Source organism: Schistocerca serialis, chromosome 6 (genome assembly GCF_023864345.2).
Source record: "Schistocerca serialis cubense isolate TAMUIC-IGC-003099 chromosome 6, iqSchSeri2.2, whole genome shotgun sequence".
NCBI lineage: Eukaryota > Metazoa > Arthropoda > Insecta > Orthoptera > Acrididae > Schistocerca > Schistocerca serialis.
In genome coordinates this window covers 450,782,081-450,803,664 of record NC_064643.1, presented here as the reverse complement: position 1 = coordinate 450,803,664, position 21,584 = coordinate 450,782,081, and the positions used below count along the sequence as shown (strand labels likewise).

At 41.6% G+C, this 21,584-nt stretch overlaps 1 protein-coding gene across 1 annotated transcript in view; it reads left to right on the top strand.

Annotated features, from left to right (window-relative positions):
* LOC126484141 (uncharacterized) overlaps positions 1-21,584 on the top strand; it is a 129,511-nt gene that overhangs the window by 97,241 nt on the left and 10,686 nt on the right. The window contains exon 5 of the mRNA XM_050107535.1: positions 14,963-15,046. Within this exon, the coding sequence (XP_049963492.1) occupies positions 14,963-15,046 (84 nt within the window). The remainder of the gene's footprint in view (positions 1-14,962; positions 15,047-21,584) is intronic.

Below are 21,584 nucleotides of genomic sequence, written 5' to 3'. Positions count from 1 at the left end.
CTAAGTCCGTTAAACTTCGTTTACAAGATCATCCAGACAAATCTAAAGGCTGTAGATTCTACTTAATACCTCTGATTACAATTACGACCTACTTAAATAGGAATGGATACGCAGTTGGAGAGCCTTACGATTGACGGAAGAGGTCGAAAGAGTTTAAATAAGGGCAGCTGGTTTGGTATTATCGTGAAACAGGGGAAAGAGTGTCGCGGAAATTACACAAGAGTTGGGGTGGGAATCATTACAACAATGGCGTTTTCTGACGTGGCGCGATCTATACATGAAATTTCGATCACCAACTTACACCTCCGCATTCGATGATGTATTGTTGAGTCCCATCGACATTGGAAGAAATGATCATCAGAATAAAATACAAAAAAACAACGCTCTGACGGAGAGATGTAGGTGTTCTATCCCGCGCGAAATTCGAGAATAGGAGACGAATAAGTTGAAAGTGGTTCGATGAACCCTCAACCAAGCACTTGCGTGTGACTTGCAGAGTAACCATGCACATGTAGATGAAGAATATATGCATTATCTTAGGAGCTTACCTTCAGCACACATCTGTCGTGCTGCCTGGTAAACAATTTTTTCATCCTCGGTTAACTTTCTTAATGTGCAGTAGTTAGCCACCACAAACGTTGCAATTTTATGCAACATACTAAAGCACATTTTCTGTTCTAGGAAGGCATCGGCGGCTTGTTTCAAAGGTTTCATGTTCTGAAAATACATTTTCTCAACATACATATTTCACAAGTGGTTTTATAATATTCAGATGGAATAAAATTACAAACCTCTTCATCGTTATCCCGTACGGTACAGTGAGTTTTTAAGGCATAAAACCACGGTAGAACTAAATGTAAGGTTGGCTCCTTGTCACCCTCTAGATCAACTGTGGCTTCTTTAAACGGCTTAATAAATTCTATAAGCTGGCCAGTTATATGGTGGTCATAACCCAGCATCTTATCAGAGGCACCTTCATTATGTAAGACAGCCTTCACTGAATCAATCTGAGAATGGACTGATACAAGCATGTCAAAATAACTATTCCAACGAGCTGAAACCCACTGCTTTAAAGATGAGTTCAGTCTCACACAGAGACCTCTTCTCTTGAAGTAGGAAACCGTAGCCCGCACTGTATTAAGAATGGCTAATATATTTGGAACATTTTCTTTCAAAAACTGTTCGCTCAGAACATGTTTCAACACTGTGTTTATACTATGAGCCATGCATGGTAGATGCTGATATATTTCGAGAGCTTTGACAATGTTACTGCCCTGGTCTGTGACAAACGTAATTTTGGCAATGTCTTCACGTGAAACACCCATAGTTTCTAAGCCATCTTCCAACTCCTTTCGAATATTCGAGCCAGTTTTTGGGCAGTCAGGAAACGCAGAGCACATCAGTACATATTTATTCAAACGCCAGTCTGAATTTATGTAATGCATTGCCACGGACATGTAAGGCACCCCTTTGTAATTGCCTGTCCATAGATCAATTGTACTGGCACATATACCAGAACGAATCGCATGCACTATATCTGGGAGCATTTTGCTGCGCACTTTATCAGCTAAGGTTTGAACTTTCGTAGCTACTGTCACTCGGGAAGGCATAACATTTTTAATATCAACTGAGCCATATTTTTTACCTATGTCGATCAGTGTCTGCCCTAAATTAAGAAATCCTTCTCCCTCTATACTGCTACATGGTCTCAGGTTCTTAGAACACATTTCGACGCACTTTTCGGCCACTAAATCTTTGTCCTCTTTCAAGATATTTACGAAGTGAGGGACCTGCTTGTCAAATTTGCACACATGTCGTAACATACTCGAGGTTCCCGAATAAGTACTTAAGAGTTTTTTACATAGTTTGCATTGAGACACACCTACCGATTTATTTGAAGCGGCCTCATAAACACATGAAAACGTTTCCCATGCGGCACTTGTGCTCGTTTCGTTACCAGCATGTATTCGCCAGTTGTCAATTTTTTTTCAATCTCACTAAAGTTCGACCTATTCATTGTGCTGCCTCCACCGTTGCGATAAATGAACTGCGGGGTAACTACCTGGCTACTCTAGTCAAGGTAGCTTGACAGCGCAACCTGTTGTCAGGCGCAGCAAGTTGAGCGGGTCCCGTGAAGCTTGGCAGGCTTGCGGGAACCCAGGTAGCCCGGGCTTGCGGGAGCCCGTGTCGACCGCATTACCCACTATGCCTCAGTACACGCGCACTCTTGTGTTTACGTCGCGGCAGGCTGACCTGCATGAATGGTTGTAGAGGTGCTAGGGGCAAGCAGGCTGCAAGGGGAATTTGTACATCTCTAACTGGGACGCTGTCGCCCCATCTGTTACTGTGTGTAGCCCGGCGGTGTGACAGGCCCCGCTGTCCAGGAGAGCTGCCACACTTGAATCCCCCTGTCGGCCTTAGAGGGTTGAACCAGTGACCCGCCGTGGACTGGGACGCTGGCGCCCCATCTGCTGCCATGTGTCGCCGGTAGTGTGATGTGCCCCGCCGTCCAGGAGAGCTGTCGCACTTCAATCCATCTCGTTAGAAAACACCACCTATTTATACTCAGCTGCAAGCCTCTGTGTAGCTAAACTTCGCTTCGCGTCACGTACGCACCGCACCCCAGTTGCACCAGTGGGCCCCTTCTGCCTATATCTTGTGCCGTGTGAACCACTGCGTTTACTCTTTTCAGCGGTTTGACTGCCCTGTAGCCTCCATTCCACTTCGCTGGTCAGATTAACTTACTGCAATCCGGCCCACACCTGGCTGTAACTTGTGCTCAGAATATCGCACAAAACTAACTTTCCCTAATCTAAATGGTGGTGCTGCTACAACAGCATGGTTTTAAAAAAGAGCTAAGCACAACCACAGTAATTACACAGTTCTTTCAGAGATACAGACTACAGGAAAATTTTAGACTTGATAAAATCCTTTGATTCAATAAACAATTGATTATGAAATCAGTAAACATAGGCTGCCCATCTATGGATGTATAAGTCTCTAACCTAAAGCATCATAAGCGTATGAAGTAAAATGATATGTAACATCAGGTGACAAGATCATAAATTTTCAGTCTGCCAATGAAACAATAACCATGGTGTAACCCAGGGTTCAATACTTGGTCCGTTTCACTCCATGTGTGTTAATAACATAATACAGCCTCATAACTCCTACATCTACATCTATTCTCTGCAAACCACTGCGAAGTGCATGGCAAAGGGTACATCCCATTGTACCAGTTATTAGGGTTTATTCCTGCTCCGTTCAGATATCAATATCAAGTGCAGGAAGAATGACTGTTTAAACACTTCTGTGTGTGCTGTAATTAATCTAATCTTGTCCTTATGATCCCCATGGAGTGATACACAAGGGCTTCTAGTACATTCTTAGAGTCATAATCTAAAGCTGGTTCTTTTAACTTTGTAAGTAGGTTTTCTTGGGATAGTTCTTGTCTGTGTTCAAGAGTCTGCCAGTACAGTTTTTTTAAGCATCTCTGTCACTCTTCCAAGGTTCAACCAAACCTGTGACCATTCATGCTGGCTTCTCTGTATATGTTCGGTATCTCCAGTTAGTCCTATTTGGTATGGGTCCCACACACTTGAATGATATGTAAGGATGGTTCAGACAAATGATTTGGAAGCAAACTCTTTTGTAGATTGATTGCATTTCCCCAATATTCTACCACTAAACAGAAGTCTGCCACCTGTTTACCCACGACTGTACGGATATACAATGGAATGATCACATATGCTCAAAGTTTTACATCCAGGTATTTGTATGGGTTAGCCGATTCCAACTGTGACTCATTGATATAGTCATAGGATATTACATTTTTTAGTTTTGTGAAGTGCACAGTTTTACATTTCTTAACATTTAAAGTAGGTTGCCAATCTTTGCAACACTTTGAAATCTTATCAATATCTGATAAATATTTATGTAGCATCTTTAAGACAATACTTCATTATATAAAACAGCATCATCTTCAAAAATTCTGGGGTATTATTAATATTGTCTGCAAGGTTAATGGTTAATAAGATGTAGCATGAACATAAAGGGTTGCAGCACTGGTACACACCCGAAGTAACTTCTGCACCTGTTGATGACTTTTCATCCAAGATAACGTGCTGCATCATCCATCCCAAAAAATCCTCAATTCAGTCACAAATATTGCTCGATATTCCATACGGTCATCCTTTTGATAATAAGCATAGATTTGGTGCTGAGTCAAATGCTTATCGGAAACTGAAAAATGCTGTGTCTAGTTGACTACCTTGATACAAGGCTTTCAGTATTATGTTATGTGAGAAGTTTGTGTTGTGTTTCACATGATCCATGTTTCTGGAGTCCATCTTTGTTGGGTTAGAGGAGGTCACTCTGTTCGAAATACTGTATTATGTTTGAGCTCAGACTAAGTTTTAAGAACCACACGGTTTGAGGCGCCATGTCACGAACTGCACGGCTCCTCCCGCCGGAAGTTTGAGTCCTCCCACGGGCGTGTGTGTGTGTGTGTGTGTGTGTGTGTGTGTGTGTGTGTGTGTGTGTGTGTGTGTGTGTGTGTGTGTGTGTGTGTGTGTGTGTGTGTGGGTGGGTGGGTGTTGTTAGCGTAAGCTAGTTTAAGTAGTGTGTAAGTCTAGGGACCGATGACCTCAGCAATTTGGTCCCTTAGGAATTCACACACATTTGAACATTTTTAAGTTCTAAGATTCGATAACAAAATGGATGTCAAGGATATTGGTCGGTAATTTTGGGGATCACTTCTATTAGTCTTCCTGTGGATGGATGTGATCTGTGTTTTCTGCCAACTTTTGGGCACAGTTTTGTGTCTGAGTGACCTACAAAATCTTATAGTTAAAAGAGGGGCTAACTCAGCTGCAAATTGAGCATAGAATCTGTTTGGGGTCCATTGGGCCCTGGATCTGTTTTCAGTACAGGCTATGCCTTATCTTAGTCTATGGTGGAGAGCGTAAGGAGTTGGAATCTTTTGTAACTAATGGTATAACAGAAATATCCAAATACTGCAGTGATTAGAGCGTGAATGTGAATGTAAATAAATGACAGTTATTGACATTTAAAATGAGTAGATGTCACCACACTGATGTAGATGATGTATGTAGTATCTTGGCAAAAGGAACTGGTAAATGTAAATTGATTGGCCAAAACTATATTAATTTTGTATACCAAAAAATGAGTAGAAGGTTGTATCTCCTTACAGAGCTGTCAAATGTAGTTCCTAATTGAACAATAAGAATTGTATATTATGGGAAAATTTATCATTTTCTGAACTATGGGCTTGAATTATGGGGGCTGCACCTTGGATATTCACTTAAACAAAATATTTTTGTCACAGAATAGGGCAACAAGATTTACACTTGAAGTAGACCACAGAAAATCTTGCTATGAAGTGTTATTGCAGCCTAAATACTTAACAAGATTTATTTATACCTTTTTAAATTGATTACATTTTGTAGCCCAAAAAACGAAGCAAATAAATATACTGGTGTGTATAATCACAATGTAGGACAAAATATAACTACTTTCGATGAAGAAAGAAATTAAAAATGTCAGATTGAAGTGCATTTATCAGATGTTTGATTTGGTTTTAACAAATCACTGAATTCACTGAGTAAGAGCATCTAAAGGAATGATTTTAACACACAATATTTTTGATAGAAAAATGTTTTTATTCCTTCAAAGAATTTAATGTGGAGAACATTTGTATCACATGTTAATGCTTATGTTATCAATTAGTATAAAGTAGCAGCTTATCACTTGTAATGTAACAAATATATACTTGAGATGTAAGAATTATCTTTTATTTTACGTAGCATATTTTCCAAGTACGATCAGTGTATTAATATTATTTGTGATGTTCGCGAAAGCGATTGATTTGATGATGCTGTGAAAGAAGTAAGTAAATAAATAAATAATCAGCATAGATAAATAAATAAATAATCAGCATAGATAAATAAATAAATAATCAACATAGATAAATAAATAAGCAATCAACATAGAAAACATAAATGAAATACTACGAAAGAGGCGACTGCTATTTTTTGGACACTTATACAGAATGAACAGCAACAGGTTAACCAAACAGATTTTTAAATATCTTCTGCGGCAAGAAGTCAACAATAGCCTAGAAGTTAGGAAAGATTTGGAAAGAAACAACACAAGTGAAAACGGTGCAACAGAAAGAGAGATTTTCAAGATGAAAGTGTTAAAAATGGAAGGATTCCAATGCAGGAAGGAGAAGAAGACAGGGTCAAAATTGTCCGAGGAGAGAAAAAGGATACATAATGAAAAGATCAAAGAATACAGGGGGAAACAGAAAGAACAACAAAGAAGGAAGCATTGAAATTGGTGCGTTATCATTAGGTGACCCAAACGAAGAAAGAAAGAAGAAATAATCTTGTGATAACGTTTGCCAAAAGGGATAATAGTTTGGTAACCTTAAGTTCAGGCATAAAATATGGTTTTAGTCCACAACTATGCCATTTTGGTCACCTGTGGTGTTAATGTGTGAACATTCTGTCAGCCAGTATTTAAATATGCTGAGAAATTAGACACTTGAGTTGCAGTACATCTGCTCTCTCAGGGGCTGTGTTGTTCACAACATGAATTTGTGTGAAATGAGAAACTATATTCATAAACACAAGATGGTGAAGCAAAGTGTGTGCGAGGAAGAAACACACCATTTCTTGTATCTCAGAGAACACTACAGCATGTATTTTCAACAGGCTCCTAGAAGAATTGAAGGCAGTCATTCATTAATAGTATGTTCTCATATCAGAATTGAAGGCTTTTCTCATAACAAACTGCTTTGTCTCTGCAGCTATATCCAGGAGTCATTTAACTGTGATTGTTGTTGTTGGAATTTGCTGAATTGATTAGAGTTCATGAATTTTTTTATGTTTAGATGCCAAAAGGCTGTAGTTGTATCTTGCTTATCTTTCTTACTCCTAGCCAATTTTAAGCAATGCAGTCTAATTATCATCAGTGCACAATGCTTTTTTTAAACAGAATGACGTATTCCACTATCAGATGATGATGATGATGATGATGATGATGATGATAAGTCACATCTCTCTCAGATGGCTGTGAAAATCTTAACATTACTGTAAACCTGATTTTCAGTGTCATTTCTTAACTTATGATGTTATATAATTAATAACTAAAGCATGTATTTGATTTTTCTAGACAGTTGTGTTAACCGACCATGGGATCTCCTACGCTTTAGGTCTGTTGTCAAAGTACGAGGCGTGTTTTTTAAGTAAGTACCGTTTTGAAATTGAAAAAAGGCGTGCTTAGATATCTCAATAATTTTATTTTTACATGAAAGCCTGTACCTTAATCTGCTTTTCCACATAATTTCTGTCAATATTGAGGCATTTGTCATAATGTTGTACCAGTTTTTGAATACCCGCCTCATAGAAGTCTGCCGCCTGACTTGTTAACCACTGCATCACCACTGTTTTGACTTCATCATCTTGAAGACGCTGACCACTCAGGTTTTTCTTAAAGTGCAGGAACATACGGTAGTCGCTGGGTGCAAGATTGGGGCTGTACGGAGGATGATCTAGAGTTTCCCATCAAAAAGATGTGATGAGATCTTTGGTCTGATGCGTCACATGTGGACGGGCATTGACTTGCAGCAAAACGATGCCCTTGCTCAAATTCCATGGACTGTTGCTTTGATTCCGGTGTGACATAGGCCACCCATGTTTTATCGCCCGTAACAATTTGGCTTAAGAAATCATCACCGTCATTGTGGTACCGCTCAAGGAAAGTCAATACACTGTCTAAACGTTTGGTTTTGTGCACATCCATCAACATTTTCGGTACCCAAAGTGTGCACAATTTTCAGTAATGCAAGTGCTTGGTCACAATGCCATACAAAACACTACAAGAAACATTAGGAAAGTCATCCCACAAGGAGGAAATCATAAATCGTCTGTTTTCTCTCACCTTATTGTCCACTTCCTGCACCAAACTTTCATTAACAACTGAAGGACGCCCACTCCTTTGTTCATCATGCACATTTGTGCGGCTATCTTTAAGTGCTCTCACCCACTTTCTTACCATTCCATCATTCATAATGTTTTCTCCATAAACTGTACAGATCTCGCAATGAATATTGCTCGCTTTTAGGCCTTTAGCACTAAGAAATCTTATAACAGCCCATACTTCACAGTCGGCGGGACTCACGATTATCGGAGGCATCTTAAACACTCAATACACATTGTAAACAAGGAAGAATCAGACTGTAATGGCGTTAGTGCGTAGATTAAGGTACAGGCTTTCATGTAAAAATAAAATTATTGAGATATCTAAGCACGTCTTTTTTTAATTTCAAAATGATACTTACTTAAAAAAACACGCCTCATACTTGAAAGATGCTACTGTGAAATCAAAAACTGGAATGTACTTGCAACCAGATCAGACCTTGCACATTCCACATGACCAGTGACAAGAATGATTGAATGAAAACTATTTTGGGAATTCAGCAATGTTAGGGAAACGGCAGGGTGCTACTCACCATAAAGATGACTCATTGAGTTGCATATAGGCACAACTAAAAGACTGTTACACTTTATAGGTTTCATCCACATGTGTGCATGAGATATGATTGCTTATGTGGATGTTTGTATGTTTTCTTTGCTGAAGAAGACTTGCATTACCGAAGACTTTGGCTGACAGCTATGATGTGTAAGTATTTTCATTGTGCCAGTGTGCAACTCAGTGGTCATCTTTAAGGCAAGTAGCAATCTATCCTTTTTCTAATATTGTTGATATTCCAACCTGAAATACACACGAAAAGGAGTTCTGTTGTAGAATTTTAGAACATCATTCCATGTAGGCTTTCACGGCCGGCGTCTTCATCAATAAACACTTCCGGGCTAAGTTGCCATGGTCGATCTGTAGAACTTCTTCTCCCTGACGTTTCATTCTCAACTACGGAGAACATCTTCCGAGGTGAGTCAACGACTAGTTCTACAGATCGACTGTGGCAACTTAGCCCGGAAGTGTTTATTGATGAATTTTAGAAAATGTTTTTTGCTCGAGTATCATGTCGTTTTTGGAAACCCAGAATCTACTATGTAGGAATCAACATGGATTCCGGAAACAGCGATCATGTGAGACCCAACTCACTTTATTTGTTCATGAGACCCAGAAAATATTAGGTACAGGCTCCCAGGTAGATGCTATTTTTCTTGACTTCCGGAAGGCATTCGATACAGTTCCGCACTGTCGCCTGATAAACAAAGTAAGAGCCTACGGAATATCAGACCAACTGTGTGGCTGGATTGAGGAGTTTTTGGCAAACAGAACACAGCATGTTGTTATCAATGGAGAGACGTTAAAGTAACCTCTGGCGTGCCATAGGGGAGTGTTATGGGACCATTGCTTTTCGCAATATATATAAATGACCTAGTAGATAGTGTCGGAAGTTCCATGCGGCTTTTCGCGGATGATGCTGTAGTATACAGAGAAGTTGTAGTGAAATGCAGGAAGATCTGCAGCGGATAGGCACTTGGTGCAGGGAGTGGCAACTGACCCTTAACATAGACAAATGTAATGTATTGCGAATACATAGAAAGAAGGATCCTTTATTGTATGATTATACGATAGCGGAACACACACTGGTAGCAGTTACTTCTGTAAAATATCTGGGAGTATGCGTGCGGAACGATTTGAAGTGGAATGATCATATAAAATTAATTGTTGGTAAGGTGGGTACCAGGTTGAGATTCATTGGGAGAGTCCTTAGAAAATGTAGTCCATCAACAAAGGAGGTGGCTTACAAAACACTTGTTCGACATATACTTGAGTATTGCTCATCAGTGTGGGATCCGTACCAGATCGGGTTGACGGAGGAGGTAGAGAAGATCCAAAGAAGATTGGCACGTTTCGTTACAGGGTTATTTGGTAAGCGTGATAGTGTTATGGAGATATTTAACAAACTCAAGTGGCAGACTCTGCAAGAGAGGCGCTGTGCATCGCGGTGTAGCTTGCTCGCCAGGTTTCGAGAGGGTGCGTTTCTGGATGAGGTATCGAATATATTGCTTCCCCCTACTTATACCTCCCGAGGAGATCACGAATGTAAAATTAGAGAGATTAGAGCGTGCACGGAGGCTTTCAGACAGTCGTTCTTCCCGCGAACCATACGCGACTGGAACAGGAAAGGGAGGTAATGACAGTGACACGTAAAGTGCCCTCCGCCACACACCGTTGGGTGGCTTGCGGAGTATAAATGTAGATGTAGATGTTAGATGTAGAGTTCATGGAGGGGGCATTAATTGATAAAGGGACTGTTGTTATGTTGTCCCGACGATCACTTTGTTTCCCCCCTATATTATTATTTGTGTGGTTCGTAGAAACTGAAATACACAGGAAAAGGTACAATGAAGGGCAGAAGTGAATCATTGAAGTTTATTTTGAAACTTCCCAGTGGATTAAAACTGTGTACAGTTTTAACCTTCAATGAAGTTTTAAAGGATTGGATAATCCGCTGCAGAATGAAAGATTTACACCAGAAAGTTTATGTGGGTGATTTCAGTGTAACTATTCATGCTTAACATATATTTGTTTCCTTCCTAAACGTCCTTCATAGACAGTAACTTCCATGCGGCATAATAATCTCATCTACTATGCTTTGAAAAAATAAATTCTTTTCAAATAGTGATTACTCACTTGTTATGGCAGTAAATAGTTCATGGTACCCCATTTTTTGAGTGTTTTCATCTATGCTTGAAGATATTTTATTATCAAAAGGATAGATTGCTACTCAGCATATAGCTACTGTACTAAAATTCTTTCTTGGAAGGGACCTGCAAAAATGATCTACTATTAACAGTAGAGATAATAATGAAGCATTTGCACTATTTATTAATTTGGACAAACAAAATTTATTTGCTATTACAACATATCCAAGTATGCACCAATTTCTACAGAATTGGTTGCTTTCAAAATACACTAATTCCAGTGCATACACAACTTCTTGATGCCCTTTTAATAAGGTAAATGGGGCTTGTCACCAGTCAGTTGCACACAGTTTTTTCATGGCTGTGTCACCTTCAAATCATTTGTATCCTGGTGCCTCGTACATCGCTTCAAACAGGTGAAAATCACACAGCAGTGAATCTGTGCTGTATTATGGGTGGATAGGTGCTGTTCATCACATTTCTTCCAAAAATTGGCAAGTGAAATGTGCATATAAGGGTGATTTTTTTTTTTTTTTTTTTTTTTTTTTTTTTTTTTTTTTTAAATTGAAAATGACTTATTGTAATGGGCACTCATATAATTTTCTATATTAAGTAAAGCCAACCCCCCCCCCCCCCCCCACTTAAAAGGTTACAGTAATATGCTGCTCATATGCAAGTTGGCTAGAAAATGCAGTTGCATGTATCTATCAAGCTGACCATTGAGTCTTGGCTTTCACTGGAGTTGTCTCAATCCCCTTTTGCAGCTCCTTACTAATTTTTTTTATCACTATCACAAAAAACTGCAAATTACTTGTTGTTGACTTTTATTAACAACAAGTTCTTTTTTAAAGAGATGTGTAAATAGGTCCCAAACCTGAAAGTGTTGGATATGACATTTGTAATGAAAAATTGCATCTACTACTCCTACTTAAATTTTTGGACAAAGTTTAACTGAAAAAATTTATAGGAGTTATATTGGGAGCTTGAATTAATTCTCACTGTGAACAAAGTGAGGACATTAGTTGTACTAGTGCAACATAGCGGACAGTAATATAAGACCTGTTTAAAAGTAGAAACATTAATTGCGCATTGAGAGCTGTATGTGACGTCCATATTTAGCGCATTGTACATGTCGGGTTTTATACCCACAAACCAGCCTTTCCCCGTAGTGCTGCTCATCTGCTTTCATCTCAAGAAATTTGGTGCAGAAAGTTGTTATTTGCTAGTGAAAGCATATATAGAATGTGCTTGATCAGAAACAGGGTGCAAAAGTTAGTTCCAATTATTCCAAGACAACAATTTTGAGATGCATGATAAAATGCATGCTGATCAGTATGATGTACCATGAACTGCTGCAGCTGGGTAAAATGGTGAAAGCTGAATGCTACAAAGGACAATTACTCAATTTGAATCATGCACTTAAAGAAAAATGCCTGCTATATGCACAGAGACATGGCTGTCATTCTGATTTCATGACTGTCAAAATGTGTTGCAGATTGAGTGAAGGAATACTTGAAGGGACTTCAATTGGATGTCTTATCCCACCTGCCACATTCACCAAACATTGCCACTTACGATTTGTATTTGTTTCGGTCCATCCAATATGACCCTGAACAACACTTCGCATCTTTTAAGATGAAATATTTAAAATTTAATTGGCTGTGATCCAGCAACCGTATGCTATTTAATTACAGGATGTTTACACAGCCACTTCTGTTGCACAAAATTTTGATCTAGGTTTCAGTTGCACTAGGGCAGTCTTCATCAGAATAAAAAATTACATGGAATACATGTAATCGCACCATGGTTTAAAACATCTGAGCAAAAGTGCTCTCATTAAACAGCCATTGACATTTCTGCTTGACGAGAGCACTTTTGCTGAGACGTTTTAAAACCTGGTGTGATTACATGTATCCCTCATAACTTTTTATTCTGATGAAGACTGCCCTAGTACAATTGAAACCATGGTCAATTGACAAAAATTTGTGCAACCAAAGTGGCTGTTTTTAAGTCCTATAATTAAATCTTTTAAGATGTTGAAAACTGGCTCCATTAGTGGATCATCTCAAAAGGACCAGAATTTTTTTTGTATTGCAGAATCCATTTGTTACCCAAAAAGTGAGAAATGTGTTTAACTGCCGAAGAACAGTACTTGCTGTAAATTATTTTACACCACTCTGTTACAATAAACATGTGTTTTCTATCCAACAAATAATCAGAATTAATTCAAGTACCCCTTAGAATTTGGTAGAAGAACTTATTAAAAAACAAATCTTTTTCCAAAATTTTAAAACATCATTTACATGACTAGATTACAATATTTTTAAAAGATAGGCATAATGTAACCCCTTCACCATTGATATTGCTAGGGTTAAGTCTGCGAATTAGCTCCTGACTGGCTGCTGTTAGGACCACTGGTGTGTTACTCTTTCAGATGTTGTAAAATGAGAGCAACTCACTAGACCCACAGTTATAAGTAGGTCTTCCAACATCAAGGACATGGTTAATGTCAGCTGATATCTTGTACAGCCAGCTGGGCCTTTTGTTGCCCCTAGATGCTCACCAAAACAGTGCATACTTCAACTGCTCTACTGGTCGCTCTGTATCATGTTGCTCTGATAGTAGCCAGAATCTTTCTCTTCCCTGAATGTTTGCCATTATATCTACTCATCTTAAAAGTGCTGCTCCCACTTTTTCCCCTTTCATTTTGGATCTCACAATTTCTTTGCCTTGCACACAGTATCATCAGAAGGCACGGGCTAATTTAAGGATGAGTTGGAAAGGAACCATAATTTCACAAGGGGTATTGGGAGGTCAGTAAATTGGAACATTTCTGTTAATCCATTGTGCGGCAAAGATGTTCCTAACACATTGCACTTCAAGTGACCAACGCAGTGGTGCACTATTTGCTGGAAAAAGGCTGTTCGTTGACAGTCACCCAATTTAGGTGGCAGTTGCAGCTCAAACATGACTTAGTTTGTATCATCCACTGTCTCTGGCAAAAAAGAAACATGCAACAATAATGCAGTATTTTGTGTGTGTGTGGGGAACCATGTACACACTTTACAGTGTCAAGTGTCATGCAGCACTCCATAAATACTTATATGCAGAATACTGGAAAACAAAATGATCACTGTGTAATATTGGTGCCAAAGAATAAAGAAGCTAATGTCTGGTCAAAAGTACGACTACAGCTGCTCAAGAATAAGGGATTTACTGGACTATTTTAGAGTCTCTGAAAACATGAATATTAATGCTGAAAATGTTAATGTCAGTTACTGAACTTTCTTCAAACCCAAACAAAAAAAGCCATATTGTTAGAATCAACAGGGTTGTTGACAGCATTTGTCTGTGTACTTTGTGTGATTTTTATGTTGTAATAATGGTGCCTTTAGTCCAATTGACATTAAAGCGCTCTTTTTAGAGCAAAAGGTCATGCGAAGATCCATACATCCACCATTGTTACTTCTCCAACCTGCAAACACAGTAGAGAGATGTTTCATCCACAAATATAGTGCTTATTGCGTATTCACTACTGTCACCAGATGTGATTGTCAGGTTGAACACTAAATCGCAGTGTGTCAAAGATAAAACTGTTCTCTCATCTACAAACATCATCATCAAGCATTATGATAGTGTTGTGTTTAAGAAATGCATTTTGTGGGCCTGTATATATAAATACCACCTCACAAAAGTGAGATTTTGGAGTGATAGTAAATACAGCTTGTTTGTGTGTATGTATTGCTGAATCTGGTTACATTCTGCAGGCTTTTGTAATGAGCTGCAAGCAAGATGTAGTGATATATCTGGTTGAAAATAAGCCAGCCATTGGGAAATTATACTTTATGATACTCTAGTGTTACTTAGCATCTTGTGTCCTGCCAGTAGCTCATCGTGTTACAGATTCCACTAAATCACAATTCTGAGCCATTGCACAACTTTTACAAATACAAGTGTGAACAGAGTGTATGTGCTTTAATGGCTACTGGTTTTCCAGTACACAACATATGAGCAAATCCTCATATATTAACCATCTGTTCAATTGATGTGTCTGGAGAGTGAAACAGCCTTGTTTCCTGTAATAATACTGACTAGATCTATCCTAGATCTCCCCAAGATGTATCAGAATATCTTGACTGATCCCTTAATTCCATTGGACACTGTACATGTCATTCATTGTAATGGCTTCGCCACAACCACCATATTTATTGTTACTTTTGTTTTACAGTGTTAAAAAGTTTTAATTTTTTCCATTTCAGGAACGTTACAGGAATGATGTGAACCTTGCTATTCAGTTGCTACAGTGTAAACCAAACAATTTTGTGCCACAAAGATATGATTCTGTGAGTACAAGTCTTAATAATTCCTTACCTCTAAATCTAAGTATATTAGGACAAACCCCTACTTACTGAGTGAAGACGGCATTGTGCAGCAAACAAGTGCATAGCAAAGGACAATTACCAATTTTTCATTAATTGCTGCTTGGTGCCTCTTCTGTCTTAATACAGAAATTTATATTTCATCATGTATGTATTATTGCCATTTTGACTTTCAGTGGTCAGCCACAATAATTTTTTTTTTTTAAATTAAACGCAATGTGCGAGTGTTGTCATTTTGGCTTTGCTGTTGTTGTTTACAGCCTTTATTGTAAAAATATGAAATTTAATGAAACTTCCTGGCAGATTAAAACTGTGTGCCCGACCGAGACTCGAACTCGGGACCTTTGCCTTTCGCGGGCAAGTGCTCTACCATCTGAGCTACCGAAGCATGACTCACGCCCGGTACTCACAGCTTTACTTCTGCCAGTATCTCGTCTCCTACCTTCCAAAATTTACAGAAGGTCTCCTGCGACCCTTGCAGAACTAGCACTCCTGAAAGAAAGGATATAGCGGAGACATGGCTTAGCCACAGCCTGGGGGATGTTTCCAGAATGAGATTTTCACTCTGCAGCGGAGTGTGCGCTGATATGAAACTTCCTGGCAGATTAAAACTGTGTGCCCGACCGAGACTCGAACTCGGGACCTTTGCCTTTCGCGGGCAAGTGCTCTACCATCTGAGCTGCCGAAGCACGACTCACACCCGGTACTCACAGCTTTACTTCTGCCAGTATCTCGTCTCCTTCCTTTCCAAACTTTACAGAAGCTCTCCTGTGAACCTTGCAGAACTAGCACTCCTGAAAGAAAGGATATAGCGGAGACATGGCTTAGCCACAGCCTGGGGGATTGCCCCCTCCCCCCCTCCCGCTTGTGCTACATCCAGGAATTTCCATCCTTGTGTAAATATATTAATTAATTAAATTTAAGTAATTGCAAATAAATTGAGTATATTAACTTTGCGTATATAAATTGGTGAATATATTTAAATTTTATAAGTAAGAGTTTAACATTGGGGGGGGGGGGGGGGGCAAGAAAAGATAAAGAAAAGGAATCATGGTAGCAACTTGAATCAAACCCGAGCCAGCAAAGATGTGCTTGACCACACTGCACTAAGCCACTTGCTTGACCATTGTTGTTAAAAATCCCTCACATTGTACTCGAAAAAGTTTAGACTGTGTTTTGTCTTTTCCCATGACCTACTCAGGTGAGATGTCCAGGAACATGGAAGGGCGTCTACCTGTTCCTACTCTCACTGAACCAAACCAGTGAGCCCCATCCTGCACGCTCCCCTTTTTAGTGGTAACCTTGTGTAAAGGCTTGACATCAGAGGTGACTATGAGATAACTCTTGGAACACTTTGGCAAGAAATTCTCAGTTCTCCATGTGAGGGAGATGGGGGCATGAGAAATTCAGCAGCTTTGCTGGCTATTTGCCTGTACCACACATCAGTAAATTTATTGTGTTCACTATTGGATATCATGGAGCCCATTCATTCTGTAATTTTGGAAGTCCACAGAACCATGTGAACTCTACAAAATTGTGACAACCTTCTTGTCTAATCTTGAGATCTTAACAAGTTTACAGTCTTCAGCGTAACAGCTGGTGTAGGTCACCTCTCAGAGCCGGAAGACTACACCTGCCCCCTTGATGGTGGGTGGCATTTCCCTCCCTGTTTCTCCTGCACCCCACTTACTTCGGGAGCAACACCGCCCCCCCCCCCCCCCCTCCTTAACCATTGGGGACATCCGTCCCCACTTCTAAGCCGGAGAAGCGTAAGTCTTCTTCGGCTTCTCTCGCTAGGAAGGGATCCCTTGGGTCACTCCCTTCCCAGGTTTTTTCTAGTTGGAAAGACGACACCCGCCAGTGGCTGAAGAGCCCAAAAGCAGCTGGTCGTATGGCTTCACGCTCATCCTCTGTCCCGGAGACTGAGCCATTGAAGTCCTCCTAGCCAGGGAAACCCAAGGAGCAGTGAGAAAAATCCAAAAAGAAAACCACTAAGACCAAGGAAATTGCGATGGCACCCACACCACCACTACCTACAGGCTCTGCGGCTGAGGATGGTCATGGAGATCACCAGACCCTCAGACACAATGAATAGACTGCTCAGGCAATAAAGTGATGACAGAAGGTGACTCTGAGGCGTAAACTGCCACATTGAATGTTCAATGCCTTCCCAGTCTCACAATGTGATCCTCCAATGGAATTGCAGCACTTTTTCCACTGCCTGGCTGAGCTATGGCAACTGTTAACCTTTACACCTGCTATCTGCATTGCCCTCCAGGAAACCTGGTTCCCAGCAATGCAGACCCCTGCCTTTCATGGCTATAAGAGATATTACAGGAACCGTAGCGACTATAATCGAGTGTCAGGTGGAGTTTGCGTTTATGTCCTAAAGTCGGTCTGTAGTGAACGTGCCCCTTCAAACCCCTGTTGGAGCTATGGCTGTCAGAATAAGGACGACGCAGGAAATAACTGTCTGCAATGTATATCTTCCTCCAGATGGTGTAGTACCCCTGAATGTATTAGCTGCGCTGATTGATCAACTGCCTAAACCTTTCCTACTCGTGGGATATTTTAATGCCCATAACCCCTTGTGGGGTGGTACCATGCTTACTGGCTAAGGCAGAGATGTCAAAACTTTACTGTCGCAATTCGACCTCTGCCTCTTAAATACTGGGTCCACCACACATTTCAGTGTGGCTCATGGTAGTTACTTGGGCATTGATTTATCAATTTGCAGCCCAGGACTTCTCCCATCTATCCACTGGAGAGCATATGACAACCTGTGTGGTAGTGACCACGTCCCCATATTCCTCTCATTGCCCCAGCGACAGGCACATGGACGCCTGCCCAGATGGGCTTTGAACAAGGCGGACTGGGGAACTTTCACCTCTGCTGTCACCGCTGAATCTCCCCCACATGGTAACATCGATGTGATGGTTGAGCAGGTGACTAGCACAATTGTTTCTTCGGCAGAAAACGCGATCCCTCGCTCTTTAGAGTGCACAAGGCGTAATGCAGTCCCTTGGTGGTCGCCGGAAGTTGCTGAAGCAATTAAGGAGCGTCAGCGAGCTCTACAGCGGCATAAGCGGCACGCTTCCCTGGAGCACCTCATAGCCTTTAAATGGCTCCGTGCCCATGTTCGCCACCTTATCAAAGAATGGAAGAAGGAGTGTTGGGAGAGATACGTCTCCACCTTTGGGTGCCACACATCACCTTCCCAAGTCTGGACAAAGATCAAACATCTTTTCGGGTGCCAGGCCTTAACAGCTGTCCCCGGTGTCACCATAAATGGCGTGTTATCTACACAAACACGATTGCCGAGTCCTTTGCTGAGCACTTTGCTCGAGCCTCTGCGTCGGAGACTTATCCCCACCCTTTTGCACACTCAAACGGCGGCTGGAAGGGAATGTCCTCTCATTCACTACACGCTGCAGTGAATCCTATTATGCCCCACTTACAGAGTGGGAGCTCTTCAGTGCCGTTGCACATTGCCCTGACACAGCTCCTGGGCCCGATCGCATCCACAGCCACATGATTAAACATCTCTCATCTGACTACAAGCGACATCTTATCATCATCTTCAACCGGATCTGGTGCGATGGCGTCTTTCCGTCACAATGATGGGAAAGCACCATCTTTCCAGTGCTCAAACCCAGTAAAAGCCCACTTGATGTGGATAGCTATCAGCCCATCAGCCTCTCCAACGTTCTTTGTAAGCTGCTGGAACGTATGGTATGTCAGCAGTTGGGTTGGGTCCTGGAGTCATGTGGCTTTCTGGCTCCATGTCAGGCCGGCTTCCGCCAGGGTCACTCTACCACTGATAATCTTGTGTCCATTGAGTCTGCCATCCGAACAGCCTTTCCCAGATGGCAACACCTGATTGCTGTCTTTTTTTACTTACGTAAAGCATACGACACAACTTGGCGAACGACACAACTTGGCGACGTCATATCCTTGCCACATTGTATGAGTGTGGTCTCCGGGGACCACTCCCGATTTTTATCCAAAACTTCCTGTCACTCCATACTTTCTGTGTCCAAGTTGGTGACTCCCATAGTTCCATCCCTATCCAGGAGCATGGAGTCCCACAGGGCTCTGTATTGAGTGTATCTCTATTTTTAATGGCCATTAACAGTCTAGCAGCAGCTGTCAGGCCCTCGTCTTACCTTCTCTGTATGCAGACGACTTCTGCATTTCGTGCTGCTGCTCCAATACTGTTGCTGCTGAGTGGCGCCTCCAGGGAGCCATCCACAAGGCGCAGTCATGGGCTCTCGCCCACAGCTTCCAGTTTGCAGCCACAAAGTCATGTGTTACGCAATTCTGTCGGCGTCGTACCGTTCATCCAGAACCCACACTTCATCTTAATGATGATCCACTCACTGTATTGGAGACATATCAATTCCTAGGACTGGTTTTTGATGCTCAATTGACTTGGCTCCCTCATCTTTGTCAGCTTAAGCAGAAGTTCTGGTAGCACCTAAATGCCCTCCATTGCCTGATCAACAACAATTCCCCTGAGCATTTGAATTACCGTCTCCTTTTACCACCCGTGGCAGTCCATCTGCATCAGTGGCCCAGATTAGCGCTAACGATTGAGGTTCTCGTGTGGTCCCTTCTCTCCAAACTGGAGTCCTTCCCTTTACCACCTCTACTTGCGGTCCATTCACGTACCCCTCCATGGTGTACACCTTGGCCGCAGCTTTGTCTGGATCTTTTGCATGGCCGTAAGGACTCCGTTGACCTTGCCGTTCTCTGCTGTCACTTCCTCTCGATCCTTGACATGTTCCGGGGCTCTGGAGTGGTTTAGACCGATGGCTCAATGGCTGATGGTTGGGTAGGCTTTGCATATGTTCATGGAGGACATATTGAGCAGCACTCTTTGCCAGTTGGCTGTAGTGTTGTCACTGCAGAGCTGGCGGCCATATCTCATGCTCTTGAGTACATCCGCTCATGCCCTGGCGAGTCATTTCTCCTGTGTACTGACTCATTGAGCAGCCTACAAGCTATCGACCAGTGCTACCCTTGGCAACCTCTGGTAGCATCCATTCAGAAGTCCATATATGCCCTGGAACAGTCCCGCCGTTCCGTGGTGTTTGTGTGGACCCCAGGACACGTCGGAATCAACGGCAACGAACTTGCCGACAGGCTGGCTAAACAGGAGACTTGGAAACCGCTTCTGAAGATAGGCTTCTCCAAAGCTGACCTGCATTTTGTCTTACACCAGAGTTTTCCGGCTTTGGGAGACAGTATGGCATAACAGCACACACAACAAACTGCTTGTCATTAAGGAGACTATGAATGTGTGGAAGTCTTCCGTGCAGGCCTCCCACAGAGAATCAGTTGTCCTCTGCCGGCTCTGCATTGGCCATACATGGCTAACACATGGTTACCTACTCCGTCGCGAGGACCCACCTCAGTGTCGCTGTGGCTCCCAAATGACAGTCGTCCACCTGTTGCTGGACTGCCCACTTTTAGCTGCTCTGTGGCAGACTTTTAACTTTCCCAGCACCCTGCCTTCGGTGCTGGGTGACAGTGCCTCCACAGCAGCTTACGTTTTATCCATGAGAGTGGGTTTTAACTTCAATGTAGGTTTTATGCATGTCCTTTGTCCCTCCGTGACCTCCACCCTAGTGCTTTTAGGGTGGAGATTTTAATGTGTTGCAGAGTGGCTGGCTTTCCCCTTTTATTCTCGTGGTTGGCCAGCCACTGTAATCTGCTTTCATGTTTTACTCCCTTCTGTTTCTAACATCTCTGTTGTTTTCGTGTCCTCTTTTGTTCCTTTTAGTATTTGTTGCCTTCCCTTCATTCTTGTGGCTTTTCCTTTCTTTCCGTTTTGTGTTATACGTTTCGTCCGTTTTATTCTCACCCTTGTGGCATTGTTTTATTAGGAACAAGGGACCGATGACCTCGTAGTTTGGCCCCTTCTCCCGCCTTTAAACCAACTAACCAACCAACAGCTGGTGTAGACTCATTCGGTCATTTCTGGTAAGACGGATCTCCCAGTAGTATTTCATTTTTTCATTTGTGGTCATGTACCTGTACTAATAGTGTACCATTGTCTTTGTCTACCACAGAGATTTTAGCCTTTATTATTGTGCCTGTGCTGAGAACTCTGCTGGTTCCCTTTCTTACTACTTGAGTAGGAGACAAGTGGAATTTATAGATGGAGTTCACAACACCACTGATTGTCTTACGTGTAGCCGATGTTTTAGTAAATGGTGCCAAGTTAAGGCCATTGTTGAATACAGACATTGTCGTTTCATCCAGTTCCTTCTCCTTAAAGCTGACAGTGTTCTCCCATTTGTATCAACATCTTGGCAAGCACATTTCAAGTGCCCATGGGAACTAGCATTGTTTCATTGTGTTTTTCTGGCTGCAGCCCTCACTAGTCTGAAAGTGTTCGCATTTATCTGTTTCCACGTGCAGACCCACAAACGAGAGGCAATATGGAGGTGATAGTTAATAGAGTTTGTAGATATGTGTTAATTTCTTTCCCTTACTA